Source organism: Sesamum indicum, linkage group LG10 (assembly GCF_000512975.1).
Source record: "Sesamum indicum cultivar Zhongzhi No. 13 linkage group LG10, S_indicum_v1.0, whole genome shotgun sequence".
NCBI lineage: Eukaryota > Viridiplantae > Streptophyta > Magnoliopsida > Lamiales > Pedaliaceae > Sesamum > Sesamum indicum.
The window spans coordinates 9,936,877-9,955,591 of record NC_026154.1 but is presented as its reverse complement, the minus strand read 5'-3'; the positions used below and the strand labels follow the sequence as shown (position 1 = coordinate 9,955,591).

At 37.6% G+C, this 18,715-nt stretch overlaps 1 protein-coding gene across 2 annotated transcripts in view; it reads right to left on the bottom strand.

Moving 5' to 3' along the window:
- Positions 1–2,583, bottom strand: part of LOC105172288 (DExH-box ATP-dependent RNA helicase DExH3) — a gene marked incomplete in the record, with an annotated part of 18,477 nt that extends 15,894 nt beyond the window's left edge. The window contains 5 exon segments of one of the 2 annotated variants that reach the window (XM_020697333.1): positions 1–120; positions 1,214–1,301; positions 1,387–1,541; positions 2,030–2,368; positions 2,457–2,583. In XM_020697333.1, coding sequence (XP_020552992.1) covers positions 1–120; positions 1,214–1,301; positions 1,387–1,541; positions 2,030–2,287 — 621 coding nt within the window. 2 annotated transcript variants of the gene reach the window in all.

The following is an 18,715-nucleotide window of genomic DNA, read 5'->3' as shown; positions in this document are numbered from 1 at the left end:
CTGATTGACCTTCATTTTATCTGAAGTGTCACCCACTTCATCAGAGTTCACAATTCTTCTGTCAAGATGTTCTTGGAGCAAACCTTCCACCCTTCTTTGCAAGCTCAAGGGGATGACAACCTGATCAAGTGAACCAACACTTGAAAACTAAATACAATTCCGGCTGATAACCTATATGGCTATATCATAATTGTCATACATTTCCTATTGTGGGTGAATATAAAATAATACAGACATTTATAAAAGAAGCATCCTAACTCAGAACAACGGACATAAACACTATGTAAAGCAGAAAGCTAATGCTCATCCTTCCCAAGTGAATTAGCATTTAGATACGCACGAGGGTTGAAAAGGTCATAGTCTTTGGAATTTTTAAATCTTTTCCATCAAAATTTACGGTTTAGAGTTGATGGGGTACGTTTTTACACTAAGTCAGAGGATACATTCGGAAAAAATTGTTGCTTTAGAAGTAGGAGATATCTATGCACAGGCTAAAAATAAAATAGGAACATTTAATGAGAGGGAGTATTAAGGTGCACCTACAGTGATTGAGATAATATTGCCAATATTAACAAAAATAGAGCAAAATGCTCCGAAGAAATACGTGATCATAACAATATGACAAGATTAAAATTTCCTCTTGGTGCTGTCATAGTAAATTGTGGTATTAAAACAGTATTTGGGATCAGTGCCAGGCACAGGTGGTGCTTGCAAGATTTTGCTTTTTAGAAGTGTTGAATTCAAGTGATTTTAAGAAATAGGAGCAAGATTGGAGAGTGTTAAAACTTAATTGAAAGTCTAGTTAAAAAGTGGGAATTGAGTGTTTGGTGAAAGATCAAAATATCAATCAAATTAACCCTTTTGGCAGCATTCTTGAATATTGCGAACATTTGGAGGAGAAAACCTAGAAGTTGGAAGAAGCACTCATAGAGCTTTTGGCTTTTGCCAGAAAGAAGGTAAACTTTTGGGTCTGAGAAGCAACAACAACAATTTCAAACTCATATTCTAAATCAATTTAGAAAAAGCTCATCATCGATCTTTGCAAACACCCATATAGTAGAGTTCCTTGTTCTGAAGATTCACAACGCAAATCAGTTGTAGAGGGTCACGCCATGGTGGATATCGGTATTTATTAAGGTAATAGAAGTGAGGTAGTGACCTGGCGCAAACATTAAATAAGTGCATCCATGGGTGACTGGATGTATTGTCTTACCTCCCTTTGAGGCCTCTTATCATCCAGATCTGGCCTGTAGTTGGGAAGAGGAACCTTGCTGGCAACTACCACTTTCCCGTATATTTCACTGAACAGTGAGATTAACAGTGTTTCAGGTATAGCTGAATAAATAACAACCAAACATGGGAATTATTTGAAGTACAATTTCCTACCAGTAAAGCCCCATTCGTTTGGCAAGGCTAGATATTTGTTCGAAGTCCCTCCGGTCCCTTTTATCTTTGGACACTATTTCTTGATCCTTATCACTTCGTACCAACATGCTAAGTTTCCATTTCCATTCATCAATATTCGCCACTGATGATGAGACCTACATTAGAACATATTCAGAGTAATTACTTTCCATTTTGGGTTACTATCCAAGTTTAAGTCATACAATTAATTAAAAAAGAAATGGTCGTGCAGCTGAAGACATTGATGCATAGGTGGAACTGCAAATGTCTCACTGCCTATCACAAAACAATTAATCAGAAAAACAATGTCTTAACAAACAATTTGAAATGGTGTTCCAACAATTATTTGGAGCAAATTTCAAATGGGAAATCTTCTTCAAACTACTCATTACATTTGTTGATTCATATAAACCTTCACTCACTCCAATCTTCCATGAAAAGATATTATCTTTTTCTCCAAAACATACATAAATAATTAAGAGGGTGTTATATTGGAGCCATTCCCAGAAATCCCAAAAACAACTTACCGAACTAAGAATTCAAGCCCTAATTGCATCAAAAACACAAAAAGGCAAAACCAAGCATATGCAAAACATTAAAAACACAGGAGAAGAGAATGAATTACCGGATGGTTTTCGTAGTCGCATTCATATTCATCGTCGGAGAACTGCTCGACAGCGTAGCCAGAGAAGCCACGTCGAACTACAACAGAGTAATAAGTCAAAATCTGCGACTGGAGCCGACGAGAACTTACAGCAACATTGGCAAAACCAGTATACTCTCCATTTGATAGAACTCTTGGATTCGGCGAAAATGAAGGGGAAGAAAGACCCGCAGATTTTCTGGCGGCTCGTGCAAGAAAAACTCTCAGCCGAGAATGCATTGTTGGTGGGAAGGTGATTGGACCATGGCGGGTTTACCCTTCTCTATTTTGTGCCTTCTTTACCGGGGGGCTTTGGAGTTGCTGCGGATAAAGCATCCGTTGTGTATGATATCAGCAAATAAATGTCACGTCGTCCCAATATAAAAGTGGAAACCAAAAGAAAAATTACCAATGATGGTTGCCCTTCTGTCACCAGAGGGAGGCTCAATCTGCTTCAGAAGAACAAAACAAAAAATTTCGTAGACGGGTTTGCAAAATTTGAAGTATGCTAGAATGACAGAATTAAGGAGTGAAAAGAAGTGTCCTTATCTACTCCCTCTTAGTCCACTAATGAAGGTAATTATTAAATGACCAAAATATCCTTGTTTTTTAAATGATTTTACTGTTAATGGCACGATTCGCGCGTTTATATTTGAATCGGGTCATCCAACCCGACCCGCTTGATCCGGGTCTATGGAGTCAACCCATCTATCTAGCCGTTGGATTGCATAACTTAAGAGCACTCGGATGATGCCACGTGTCACACGCCCATGCAGTACCGTACCACTATATATACTCGCATTATGAATATTTCAGCAAGCACATTTTTATTACTTTTTCTGAATCTTAATCGTCCTCACCTGATCGCTTTCTACCCCACATTTCTAACTTAAGCATCGGAGGGCCTTCGCTGGGGCTACCCAGCTAGTCTTACGTTTGCTCTGTTCTCAAGATCTACTAATAGGAAGCTCGAAAGAAGGATCCAGCGACCCGATCCGGAATTTGTGCGACCTACATCATTCATAGATAAGGAGAATTACTTTCTTACATTTAAAACAAGTCTTACCCTATTTAATCGGTCGTTTTAGATAATTTGACGTGTTAAAAAAATTTTGCCAGTGCGCCAAATAACACTAAGAGCATGCATCTTAACACTTGCAAAAAGGAATTTATAAAAACCTACAAAAATTGCTCCTACAAACTATACCTTTTTATCTAAGGATCATCGATAAGTGAACTAAAAAGTCCAAAAATATGGAGCAGAGGTATATTCATAACCATTTAGCAATGTACCACAGATAGAACTCATTTGCATCATTCTTGGAAACACAAAACCACCATATATAAAAGTCATCTCAAATATGATACAAACCATTTTATCAGAAAAACAGAGTACCCCCAATTTCAAGCAAAAGTAATAAGGTGAACCTGTACGTACTAAGTTCTTATGAACAAATATAAGGGAGGTGGAGATTATCCAATCGAACAATACCTTTCACTTTACCTGCAATCTATTCTGGACTGAGTATGGAAAAGGCTTTGGCAGAATAAGCTTGGTTAGCAAAAAAATCAGTGGTTTTATTTCCTTCTCGGTAGATATGGGAGATTTTGGTTTCCAAACTTCTCATGCGTCCTGGTTTTTTGGAGAAGGTGTTGCAAGTTCCAAGCTCCTTAACATGGATTTCCAAGATTTTGATGACATTTGATGCATCCACTTCAATCAAAATCTTATGAAGGCTTTTATCTTTGCAGATTGTAGTTATCTAAATATAGCCTTCAACATAGCTCGGACATTAGAACATGCTCTGAGGGGCTCCTGAATGCAAAGAAGATCCCCCCAAAATGGTCTCGAAGTAAGCCTCCAACTTCCAGCAGGACCAAGATTGCCTTTGGCAGCCCTATCAGTGTTAAGCTTGAACCAGTTGTTAGGAGGTCAGTTCCAGTAGACATCAATACATTTTTAGGGCTTATACTCATAGCTGATTTGGATGTGGAGTTGAAATGCTGCATTTTGATCCCCTTTCCAATGTATATTTTTCAGTAGCTTTATTTTGTGGAGATTCTGGAGATTCTCAATTGTTTTGAAAATGATGCAAGAGGTCTTGAAAGGTAAGCCTTCATGTCTGGTTACATTGTGCATAGTCCAGATATTCCAGAGGATTATGATTGGGATGACATCCCTGATGTGAGTAGTCATTTTGTCCTTTGTGTTTCCAAGCCTACAAAAATGGAAGTATGTTATCTGTCAAGAAAGCAAAAAGTAGAAAATATGAGCAAAAAAGTTCCAGACTTCCTGGACAATTTTGTTGTGAAGGAACAAGTGAGGCAAGGTTTCCTCCTCTAAGGAGCAGCAACTGCATTGAGAAGTAAAAGAGATGCCTTTTTGCTTCAGTCTAGTATCAACATGTAACTAGTTATTGATCAGCCTCCAGATGAATATAGAAATAGTAGGTCTAATGAGAGGTGACCAGATACTTTTGTAGAACCTCTGTCACATGATCACTAGAATTCTCCCAAGCAGATGTAGTAGTAAATGTCCCCTTAAAAAACAACTTCCAGTGCATTAAATCATCCTCATCAGTGTTGATAGGAACCGCAGAATGTGGTTGATCAGTTGGTGTGGTATTTCTTGATGCAATTTCTCGATGTCATTAATGATTCTTCCTAAGTGATTCATCTTTGTTGGAGACTGAGTGTTAAGTTGCATAATGTCGGTGGCAACACCTTCGGGTATCCACCAATCATGCCAGAAGGATATTTCCCCAATGCCAAAGCTCTAAGAAATCAGTTTTTGCGCTTCAGCCCTTGTGCAAGCTTACCTTCTCCATATGTTGGAATCTTCTTTGGTAGCCTTGGCAATATATAGATGATTATTTTTGCAATATCTGTTGATGGTAAATTTAGACCAGAGAGAGTTGTTCAGTCTAAACCTCCACCAGAGCTTGTGGGAAATGCCTTGATAACATCTCTAAGATTTCTCACCCCTAGACCACCTTCATCAATAGGAAAGCAGATGTTACACCATTTAATCTAGTGAATGTTCTTTTGAGTGTCCGAATTTGATAAGAAGTTGTTCTATCTTGTGTATGATACCAACTGGAGAGCTCATCACCTGGAGAAGGAAGATAGGTATTAATGATACACACTTTTGATAAGATGTAACTTACCACTATGAGAAAGGAAATTGTGTTCCCATCCTATGGTTTTAGCCCTGATCTTATCAAGAAGAGGCTCAAATAAAATTTTCTTTTTGCTCCCTTTAAACAAAGGTGCTCCCACGTAGGTCAAAGGCAATTATTTCCAACAGGATCTAGTGATGGCTTTGATCTTATTGGCCACAAGACTAGCCCTCTTTTCCGGGGGTGAAGGTACTTTTTAACTGATTAATCTTTTGCCCCGAATATTTTTCATACTGTCTGAGGAATTCCATGAGCTTCATAAGGGCCTCCCTAGTACATTTTGTGAAGATAATTACATCATCCACATATGATGGATGTGTAACTCTAAGTTTACCTCCTGTTTGATAGTATATTTTAGGATTTTGCAAGAATAATGTATCAAGCCCCCTTGGGAAAGCTTCATCTCAAAATGAATAGTGCAAATGATAGGGGTTCTCCTTGTCATAGGCCTCTGGTGGATTTAAAGAAACCTGAAGGTTCTCCATTAACGAGGATGGTGAACCACAAATTTTCAATAGCATTTCTAATGAGTGAGATAAATCTAGCATTGAAGCCCGTAGCTGCAAGGACAGAGCATAGATGAGTATTATGTAATATTATTTTAAGTGAATAAAATGAGTATTCGCTTATTTGGCATTTTCTTTGTTGTACTCATTCTGTATGTTTGCATCTGCTTAAACATCATAACAAAGCCCACAGACCAATTGACAACCGTGCAGTTAGGCCGCGCATCAGATGGCGGTCATGAAACCAACTGCCAAAAGGTTGGATTTGAAACGTTCCAAGTCGAGGACATTGAGATTGGGCATCGAGAATCCTATGAAGACTTGCACTAAGAGTCGCTTTCAATTAGTAAGTACCATGTTTTATCAGTGATAAACATGGGACGTCTATGCAGTCTTGGTGGGTTAATTAATTAGGTGTCGAATCAATTGAAAACTAACTTGCTGGGATTGTCATATGGAAGTCTTGAAGGCTTGGTTGGTGTGACTCAAATCCCCAATTTTGATAGTACGGGAGTAGTTCTCAAACTTGAGGAATCATGGCAATCACGTGCATACGATGACTGTATCTTGGATATCTGCGAGAGGTGATAGTGTCGCAGACATGATCATCATAAGTCTCGTCCAGTGCAGTCGGAGTATGTAGCGAGGAATGTGAGTTCCAAGAAGAGGATCCGTCCCCAGTCAGTATGTGATAGAAGTACCTCCTATGCACTTGAATATGCGTTCACGCTTTATGAGCCTATAGCCACAGTCATTGATCGAATAGGAAAAGGAGGTTCCTATGTCGAGAAACTTGGCGTAACATAATCTCAAGTATTAAGCATAAACGCCTAGTCCATGGTGGGAACCGACACCTAATTCAATGCTCTAGACTAAGGACGGAAGACGATAGAAGGATCATACCCGTATGCACTCAAGAGCCTAAATGTTCACACGGACATTCACCAGTCTCTAGTGCCATAGATCATTGCTAGACAGCCACCTATGGTGACGTGCTTTCTTGATTAAGGGTTAATAAAGAATTATCAATTAAATTAGATTTAATTAATCATAATATTAGACACTAGCCCAAGTCTAGTTGAAAGGTGAATCTAAAGAGTCACACACAAATCATCGGGAAAGAAAAAGGAATTAATTTTAAATTAATTCCGCAAGTAAACAGATTACTTAAAAATGAGAGTTCAATTGGATGGAAGGCCCAAGGTTAAATTAATAAAATTAACTTCTATTGGACTTGTCCTTGCTATTTAATAAGTTGAACCTTATTAATTAATAAAGACCGTGAGGGCTTATGTATTTATTAAATACATATTGGGCTCAATTTGATGTATTTTTTTATTAAAATTGAATTTAAGACAAAATTCATTGGGCTTGTATTTTTAAGCGTAAAAATTGGCCAACCCGCCCTTTTGAGCCCATTGAAAAATTCTATGGAATGAAATAATTGGCTAGCAAATTGCAATTACGTGCAATTTTAGCCATCTTCTTGATTTGGAATTAAGAAGACATACTATATAGATGAACGAATGTATCTAGACACATTCATGTACATCTATACAGGATATATATATTATGTTGTGTATAATTTTAGAGGAAATGATATTATTGCACAATATACAACCAAAAAACAAAATCCCTCCTCCTTCCTACTCCCTCTCAGCCGCCGACTCTCTCTTTTGATCTTGGAGCAATTTTTCTCTTGTTCTCTTGTAGCAAAGAGAGCATTGACATTCCATTCCGGTTTGATGTGGACAAATTAGAGGGTTTCTGGGTTGGAGCCTCAAGTGAACAACATTTCCACCGGATGCTAGAAAATGAAGGTATCGTGTTTCTATTTTCTTATTTTTTTTATTTATGTATATTTACCTCAACCTTATGTATGTTTATTTTTGTTTTTTAATACATCAAACACCCGAGAATTCTATGGGTACACCCCTTGGATTTGTGGTTTTACGCTTTAATTTTAATTATTATGCATTTTCGTTCTACTGCTTACGCTTGTGCGTTCCCCGGCCGTACCACGCAATCCTTCAAGTGGTATCAGACCAGGTTCGATGTAGGGGCTGATGGTTATATGATATTAGCATGTTAACATGCTCTTTCGGCTTTTGAAGCATGTTTTATCGCTTTTCATTTGGTAACTATATGGTAAAAATAGCTCGTTTGATTTTTGTAATTAATTGGATGATTTAACCATGTAAAAATTTAGAATTTTATATATGGTGCTTGTTTTTGTTGTTTCATAATGAACAAAAAAAAAAAACTTCAGCAATACTGCCGCTGCCGTGCGTAGGAACGACTGAGCATGCTGTAAGCCGACAGCTGGGCTATTTTTTGTCGTTTTTTCTGAAAATTTGATTTTTTGGAATCTTCTTAGTTATTGACTGTGCTATTTTAATTTTTTTGGAATAAAATTGGATTTTTTTTCTAAAATTAAAATTGCATGATTAATTGAATCTATTATATGCACATGTTTTTCAATCATCCTTTTGATTGCAAATTTCAACCTTGTATTTTTTTGTATAATTAATTTTATGATATTGGATATCGTGGATTATGATTTTACATGGGATGTATATTATGTGATGTACGGATGGATGATCATGAAGCCCGACCACTTGTATGTTTATGTTTATAGTTGGGCTCGTATGCCCTTGTAAATTTTTTTCTTCTCTCTCCCTCTCGTTTTTTACCTTGGAATATAAAGCTTTCTATCTCCCTCATTATGTACTCCCCCCGACTTCTGATCGAGGTTTCTTTTCAGTTGTAATGAGAGTAGTATAGAATTTTATTTTGGTGAAGTTTATTTTTGTAATAAAGCAAGCCCATGGAGAAGAAGGTTCACGGAGGAGTTACAAGGCCCATCTATAAGTTGATGGATAAATTACTTTTGTAATAGCATAGCCACCTTAGACTGACCATAGACTCACAGCGGGCTCAGTGGGTCGCATAGGTGTGATCATCCCATAGGGGTATGCTAGGTTATTTTGCATGTGATGCGTTTAATGCTTTTAAATATTTAATATTTATGCATGCGAACATTAGTGTGATGTGGTCTCGGTTAACACACAAATTTAACTCACTTGGTTGACCAAGTTAAAGTGTTAGGGTCCAAAATAAACTTGGATCAAAATGATTTGATCTGTCCAAGGTTTGGAATGACACCGGAAAGTGCAAGTTGATCGGCCCAAAAATGCACAAGGAGAAGCGGTAATATAAAATTACGTAAATTAAAACAAAACATAATAAGACCATGGTTAGAAAGGGTGTACCCTTGGAGTTCTCCAGGCGTTTGATTTAGTTAATAATAAATAAAAATAAAATTATACGGGGCTAATGGTTGAATTAAAAAAGAGAGGTGCATAAATTATAAAACGAAATTACCTCTTTGATTTGATTTACTTCGAACCTACTTCATTTGGTTCGTTCACCTAAGGCTTCAATGTAGAAACCCTCTAAAGTTGTGTCCACACCATCCCGAAATTGGGATCCCTCAATTCTCTTTGCTAGAAGAGAATTATGGAGAAAGAAACACCAAGTGTGTATGAGAGAGAGAGGTCGGCCGAGTGGGGTGGTTAGGGATGGAAATTATTTTGTGATTTTTGCTATGTTTATTCTGGACTAGACGTCTATGCTTAATACTTGAGATCGCATTACGCCAAATTGCTCAACATAGGAACCTCTTTTTCCTATTCGACCAATGACTGTGGCTACAAGTTTATAGAGTGTAAACGCATCTCTAAGTGCATAGGAGATATCTCTATCACGTTTTGACAGTGGACGGATACTCTTATTGAAACTCATCGTCCTCGCTACATACTCCGACTGCATTAGGTAAGGTTTATGATGATCGTGTCCGTGACATAATCACCTCTCACACAGACATAAGATACAGTCATCATATGCACGTGATTGTCCTGATTCCTCTAGTCTAAGAACTACTCTAGTACTATCGGAGCCGGGGACTCGAGTCATACCGATCAAGACTCCAAGGCTTCCATATGACGATCCCTGCAAGTGAATTCAGTTGATTTGACACCTAGCTAATCGACCCATTAAGTTTGCATAGACTTCCCACGTCTGTCGCTGATGAAACACGACACTCATCAAATGAATGCGAATCTTAATGCAAGTCTCAGTAGGACTCTTGATGCACAGTCTCGTATTTCAGACCTAAACCCTTGGCAGTTGATTTTATGACCGCCTTCCAATGCGCAATCCAACTATTGCACGGTTGTTAAAGTGGTTTGTGGGCATCTGTTGTGACATCAATATAGTGCTTGACATAATTTGGTAAGCAGAACAAATATGTGTGCCAAAGACGAATACTTACCATATTTGTTGGGAGAACATTGCTTAAATAAAGAATGCTTAAATGGTTCTCAAAACCGCCAATTCAATTGGCTTTTGGTCACCTATTCCAACAATCTCCCATTGACTTTTTTAGATTAATCTGATTATGAGCAATCTGCAAAATCGGCTAGGTTCTATGGGTCTATTGTCGTTCCTGCCAATGTCCTGCGGTCCAATCGGATGTTACATTTTCCTATCATCGCTCCAAGTAGATGATGGTGTCTTAGATTTTTTCTTGGACCTGTGATGAGACTTGGGTCTTTTTCCTTGTGCCGTAGCTTAATTGTCATCCTCCAAGGTGACTACTGGCGCGGCTATGCTAGGTAGCACACCCAACAATTGGACGTTGTTTTTGGTCCTAATCGTTTTCGATAACTTTAAAATTGCCATATATCTATTTTTTCATGATAAGATTCCTTATGGTATTCCACTTGGAACCTTTCCAATATTACCATATTATCATGAACTTCACTCATTTTGAGATTTAATATTATTCATATGATCCCGAAAGCTACTATTGCTATAGCCATTCAGAATCAACTCACCATTAGTGTGCGTCAAGGGCTCTTCTTTAATCCTTATTCAGGTATTAAAGATAGCCCTTCAACAGCTGTTTGTTGCCTCATCGGTGCACACTAGATATCCGTTATTATGCTCGAAAACATAAGCAACATCGGGTTCAGTGCATCGAACAACATTCCATGCCACTTACTGCAAAGAGGTAGGGAATGTCAAACATCTAAGCCCCAACGTCATAACAGGCGTAATCAACCTATAACATCATATATGCACATCAAACACCACAAGTAGTCCATCACAAGTAATCTCCATGTTTACGTTCTCTTTATACAAGCAAAATACGATTTGTACTCTAACTGACAAAGAGGAGAAAACAACATACTGGCCCGACCTGCTTGTGTATAGTGCGTAGACCTATTCTTCAACAGTGAGACACCACAAAGTCTACTCTTTAAAGAAAATGTCAATAGAGGAATGAGCTTGTCACTCAGTAAGTAAATAACCAGCCCTATCTATATATGTATATCAAACACAACTCAAATAGGATAAGTAGGCAACATGCCTGGAATACAATCAATTTAATTCCAACATAATCAACTGTAGTACCCCCACATAGCTATCTCATAATAAAATAATCAATTAAACTTCCTTCTTCCTAGTTTGCTTACCAGAAGGTGATATCGTGATTTTCCCATCAACTCAATCTCACCGTTATATAAATTTAAGTGAATCCCCTTGACAGCCGGCTCATCAATCTCGTTTCGCATCATAGCTCTTTTATTTCGCAACATCGCTCTTTTCATATCACATCTTTTTCATATCGCAACATCGCTCTTTTCATATCATATTTTTTTTCATATCGCAACATCGCTCTTTTCATATCATATATTTTTTTCATATCGCAACATCGCTCTTTTCGTATCATTTCGCCTTACAGGCTTTTGAACACATCAAGGGGTATTCACACCATAATTATATTCAATTTCCATCACTCCCTCTTTTCCACATATCACCATTCTGTAAGCAACTACTAACGTAAAACAATATATCAACATAATCTCATTTCCAGGCATCCACAACACATCAAACATCAAACATAATATTTCAACATATTTCCTCATTTCACGTACACAATACCGTCAATCAAATCAAATCATCCATCACTCATATACTTTCAGATAAAACAGTGTCAGCATGAACCACAAATTCATATAACAGTAAAACCACAAACAAAGGGTACATATATAGATAATACTATTTATTTACTTACCTTGACTTCACAATGCTTTTATCTACTCAATCGATAATTATCAGTCCTTTCACCTTACCCTCTTATCCTATAATGAGTTATACCACACACAACTAATATATCGAGAATATTGTAATTTCTTTTAAATATAATATTGAATATTAATTCCTTTCCATTTCTGCAAACCATTTGCAGAAATATGTTTTGAGAGCAAGTGTCCAACACTTGGGAATAAGAATAATAATTATGTTTGCTCAACAAATGCCATAGCTCGACTGAAGGGAAGTTCAAAATACTCCCTCTTCTAATGCCCTTTGGAAATTTCATGCAAATATCATAAGTAAATTTTTACTGCCAAACCATTATTCCATTTTTCCTTTTATCCTCGCCCATCAAGGCGACATGAGCGCTCAAAGCGCTTGCAGCAGCTGACTTTGCTTCATCCTTCTTTCTCATTTGGCGTCCGGCACCCTTGCCTTTCGCTTTTGAGGTCGAAGCCTCCAAGTCCAATACTAACGGCGCAGATTCTTTAATTGTTGCCACGCATTGGTCTAACCATTTTATCAACTCATAAAATGGTCTTCTCACCCCATTTAGAGTTTATGATTAATAGGTCAAAGGAGGGATGAAGCAACGTGAAGGATTGTGTCAATGTACATCTCTTTATAAGATCAACATTGGGGTCTTAGAGATTTTCCACATAGGATAGCATCTTAGCCCAATATTTGTGTACAGACAACCTCCAGTCAACTAGGCTTCAAAAAATGCTTCCGTTGCGGCATATCCAATATACCAGTTCAACACCACATAAAATGATTTATATAGAGCATTTATTGAACCAACAATGTCCAACCTATCATACCATTCATGAATGATAGAAGCAGGTATGCCGCTGCGGACCTTGCGATTATCCTTATGCCTTAATTGCGAATGTCAAAAGTTCCTTAAGCAAGGACTCCTTTCGCAAGTCCGATGAAAATGGCTTTTCCATGACAAGAGCTTAGGCTCGAAAATTAAGGACAATCCTCCGATTTTTGCAGTCAATTTTTAATTTATTGTGTTCTATTAAATAAATCTCAAAATAAAGAAAAATTAGAAAATGATATCCTAGACATGCATTCTAAATGCAAAGCAGAAACAGTAAGTAGATTATAACAATATTGAGTTAGTTAAGACTCGATCTTTAGTCGTTAACTTCTCCCACTATTTCTATAAAATCCCACCACTTCAAGTGGGGTATTGGAAAATTCTTTCCTAGTGGGCTTGGGATCCACAAGAACAATTTACCATGTCCTACTTTTATGATTCACATGGAAAAAGCCTTGTGGGAGGCAACCGATGCCATTCCTCATTCATGATATTCACAAGATATTTTGCCTCACCTCTTCACATGATCCCGAGGACTCCTAGCAAATCATGTTACTCGGTGTTAAGCCCGACCCATCAACCAAATCATACCTCAATTGTCACCCCCCATGACTCATGAGACAGGGAAACAACGAGCTTATTCCTTTGCTCATAACAATAATGCAACTTTCCATTACTCCAAATGTGTCAGGACTTGTGAGACCATATTTGGATAGCGGTAGCTTCCTTATAATATTGTTATGGATGGAAGGCCTAGACGGATCAAAATGTTATTTCGATTCAAGTCCATTTATGGGCTTAATATTTAATTAGTGTTGGGCTGAAACCATCAATCAAATCACACCTCAACTGTCGGCCCCCACGACTTGTGAGACAGGGAAACAATGAGCGTGTTTCTTTGTTCATAATAATGATGCAGTTTGCCTCTAGTCCAAATATGCCACGACTCGTGAGACCACACTTGGGTAGTGGCAGTTTCCTCACCATATTATTGTGGATGGAAACCTTGGATATATCAAACCATTTTGACCCGAGTCCATTTTGGGCCTTTACACAATAGTCTAACCAAGTGAGAGTTTAATTATGAGTGGTTTGACCAAGACCTCATCACATATTAACATTGCATGCATAAATATCAAATATTAAAGCGTTAAATAAATGCATCGCATGCAATGAAACCTAGCATACCCCCGTTGGATGATCACAAGCCCAACCTATGCGACCTAGTGAGCCCACAGTGAGTCTATGGTCAGTCGAGGTTGACCCTATGCTATTACAAAATATATTTACCCATCAACATATAGGTGGGCCGTGTGATATCTCCATGGGCTGCCTACTCCGTGGGCCTTCTTCTCCATGGACCTTTTTCTCCATGGGCTTGCTTAAAATAAAAATCCCACAAAAAATGTCCTACACTACTCTCATTATAATTTTAAAAAAAACACCCCGATCCAAAGTCGGGGGAATTACATTAGAAGGGAGATAGCAAGCCTTATTATTCCAAGGCTAAAAGTGAGAAGGAGGGAGAAAGTAAAATCACAAGGACACACAGGCCCACCCAACAAAAGTTCAAAGACATACATGCGGTCTAGGGTTCCATGATCATCCATTCACATTTATTCTAGCACATAATAATAGTTAATCATGCTAGACAAGAAAATCATCCCAAGAAAATATGGTTATATCCAATATCACGATAAATAATTATATGCAAAAAATGCACGCAATCTGCCTGCGCGTGGGTGCGGCCGCTCGCAGTGCCTTCCTGCGCTAAGAAAAATATGGTGTGAATCCTTCATATATGTAGATTTATATGCCTAAGAAAAAAGCATTACAAGTGATAGAAGATAATTATGCAATATCTTTTTGGCAAGTTGCCTTACTATGCGAAGATGGTTTCAATAACGAATTAGGGGAGTGCTGTCACTTTGCAGAGTGAGGCAAATGATGATGAGAGTATATTTGCTACACCTATGTTTAAAAAGTTTTTCTTAGGGTTATCTGCTCTGAGGGATGGGTTCTTGTAGGGTGTTCTCTATTTTTGTTCTCAACCACTACCTATAAATAGGGAGGAATTAATTCCTTATCAGCATCTCAGCGGTTGCCTCAGACATGTTCTCAACCACAAGTATCACAAGAAAGGCCTGTAGCAAAGAAGCCAAAGCTAGCTCCAAAGCAAGCACCAACACCCTCTGCAATGGATCCTTTCAAGACTGCTACACCATCTCACCCATTGCGAAACTCTTTGCTATAGCCTCCTTCATTCTTCAGGTCAATTAGAGTACCATCAGATGTTGGATCATCTCCAAGTGAACTAAAGAAAAATCCAAGTAATTGCCCACAAATGTGACAGTAGTGTTTTTGTTGGTTGTATTTTGTGAATTAGCTAATGATTTTCATGTATTTTTGTTGGAATATTGTGACTTTGGACATGTAGTTTTTGTGGATCATTATGTCAGGCTGACATATTATCACCTTGGACATGTAAGTTTTGTGGATCATATCCAGGTTGGCATATTGTGACTTTTGACTTGTAAATTGTTAAGCATGATCGGAATATTTTCTTTTGTTATAATCTAGTGATATTTAAATTTTCTTATGTTTATTGTGATCTTAGCATATATTGTTGAAATTTAATTTTTAAGGTTGCAATTACCTCTTATGTACTTGGAATTGCCTTTAAAGAATGTCTAATAGTAATAAAATACAACCTTCTTATATATATATATATTAAAGAAAGGGAAATTTTCAACAATTTTGCTATATATTAAGTACAAACTCAACATTTACATACATAACACATTAAATTCTTAGATTTTAATCCATAAGGGCATTTTTGTCCCTGAAAATTAGATAAAAAAATATTAAAATTCAATTTCCAGCAATGCCAAGGTCAATTTTGGCAATTCACTACAAAATTCTAACAGAACCCTACAGGCATATGATGGAAGGGGGTCCCATGTTAGACAACCGTTAGTTTTAGAGGAGTATTGATAATTTTTAAAATAAAAGAGTGGTATCGATAATGATGGAAAATTATAAGGAGGTGGATGTAATTTACTTTAATACTTATTACTAAACAAACATTTGGCATAAATTTCCAATACGTTCAGACTATTGGAATAGTTTCTTATACATTACACTGGGTTTAAAAGTTCTCCAAACACATCATTCCTAGTTGGTATGGTTGGCTGTCCACATCTACATCGCTATGTTATCTCGAAGAGTGCGTTGGGTTTCTGTCTCAATAATGGTTGGATTTTTTCTATGGTAAAATGAATCCATGTCGGGCGAAATATCTTCATTTGTTTGGTTGAATATGATGTTATCCTGGCTAAAACATGAGATGACTATGTCGACCTAGTAGTGAACAAGGTAGCTCGGCATCGCCCACTGCAGTATTGGAAAATGCCTCTTCAATACGTCGAAGCGACGTTCAATTACATTGTGCAACCTCGAATAAGCACCATGTCATGTGGAGCACGATATAGACAACCTCGTCCCGGTACTCAGCAAGGTGATACCTAGTTCCTCGATAGGGAGATAGAAAATATTGACAGTTTGGGAAACCCGCGTCTATCAAATAATATTTACCTACATTTCCACAAGTTATTATCATAAGGACAACCACTAATATCAAGTATTTTAGAACAAGGGCCCAAATTAGCACCCCTTCGCTACAAGGGCTATATCTACCCTAAACGTCATACTTATAGTAATTTCTATGTTTATATATATATAAATGCACATAATATCCATATGCATACGTAACCCCAACATTAATTACATATATGTATATAATAATAATATTATTATTATTATTATTATTATTATTTACTTATATATATAATATTATTATTATTTTATTTATTTAATTAGACTTTTCTCAAAATATCCATCACGTCCCTCCTAAATTTTCTTAATTAATATAAGATGTCCCCAAATATTATAACGACCTCTAATTTAATTCGTTTAAATTTTATTATATTCAAATTATGACCTATAATTTATTTACTAATCACTAAGTTTTATGAAAATTTACCAACTAATTCTACAATTATGTATTATATTTTCTGAGGTGTCACAATTCTCCCCTCCTAATAAAAATTTTGTCATGCTTGATTAAAGAACGGAAAGTCTCATATCCTGGGGCCTGCCCCTGTGATGTAGCGAGAAAGGCTTTCCGTGTCTCATGCATTCAAGTCTATGTGTGTCACATAACCATAAGGCTTTTTTCCAGCCACGAGTTCCCCTATAACATAAGCGCTCTTGGGTGGAGTGGGCCATCATTTCGCTAGGTCTTTGAGTGCCCGTCGTACCACGTGGTTGGTGCACTAGGCTGATCCGAGACTCGACTTTTCGGATCTGGAGCCTGGTCTGCCAGCTCTTAGTGGCTCTACATCCGATCGTGCGTGGTATGTTCATGCACACTTACTCGGTTCAATTCTAAAGCCACAGCTGAATGCTGTACTTGCCTTTCTTTATAAAGTCCCGATAAGTTCGCTAGTTGAATGAATCATTAATCGCACTTGCGCGACTAATTGAACCTTCAACGTTCGATTCTTCGGCTTTGTGTGAGTTCAATCATGTGATGGTTCCAGGGCTGAAGGAGTCGGGACTAGATACAGGTCTCGATCTCACTCAATAAAGTCAAGGCGAGGATACTATCAAAACGCTTCTCAACCATAGAAGCAATATTTGGATCAAATAGTTTATATGGTAGATATGACATAAGTACGCAGTTATTATTGTATTGGCCCCAAACCTCGCTAATTGATCTTTACGGTGCTTCCTCTACCAATTAGATCCTTTTTTTATCCATAGAAAAAAGAGCTAGGTATATCTATTTCTTCATATTTCAACTTCTATGAAGTTTCTTTCTTTGCTACAGCTGATAAAAATCGTTGTTTTAGACAATGCCTATGTAGAAAGCCTTTTAGTTTTCCTTTTTTTTTACTTCTATAGTGAAGATAGTCGTGCACGTAATGACAGATCACGGCCATATTATTAAAAGCTTGTGGTAAGAATGGATTTCGTTCTAGTGCTCGAAAATAATATTCCAAAGCTTTCGTATGTTCTCCATTACTTGTATGGATAAGACCTATATTATAGAGTATATAACTTCGATCATAGGGATCAATACAAGTGTGCCCTGAGTTACATCCTACTTATACTCTTTTTACTAGATTGGCAGGACGGGTTCAAAGTGCTTATCTTAGTAGCTAGGTGCCGTAGACTGCTTGTCAAAGTTTCCATAATAGGGTGCACCATAAGGATGAGAAGTCTGATTCTGTACTTGCTCCGCGAAAGCAGCTCACCCAACCGAGGTTTTTTCAAATCAGTAATACTTGTCGCGAGAGGAGTTAAAAAGGATAAAGGTACGGCGGATAGGGGACTTACTAAGAGTAAGTACAAGTGGTCACATAGCTATTTCATATAGAAAGTCAAGTACAAATCCGTGAAATCAGATTGGGAAGTGGCTGTTGTCTAAGATGTCTTTCGTTTTTTATTGTCTTTGTTCTGCTTTCAGTTGGAAAGAGAGCCTCCGTTCTATGTGTCAGGACCGGTCATTTAACTAACTTACCGGCTCAGGGAATAAATATGGGTATTTTTCTATTATGTTCTTCTCAACTTTCTAGGTGGCTTCTCTTGGACAGTGATGACTCTATTTGACCTTCACCATAAGTATTTCTTTATTTCTCAATTTCTTTATGCTCTGGTCTAGAATTTTGATTGGCTCTTCCATATATGTCAATCCTTCTGATATCTCCATCTCTGGCTCATGCAAAATATGACTAGGATCTAATCGGTATTGTCGTAGCATAGAAATGTGAAACACGTCATGTATTTGCGATAATTCTGTCGGTAATGCTAACCAATAGGCTAGTGGTCCAACTCGCTCCAGAATTTCATATGGCCCAATATACTGCGGACTCAACTTTCCCTGCTTCCCGAATCTCAAGATTCCTCTCCATGGTGATACTTTTAGAAAAAC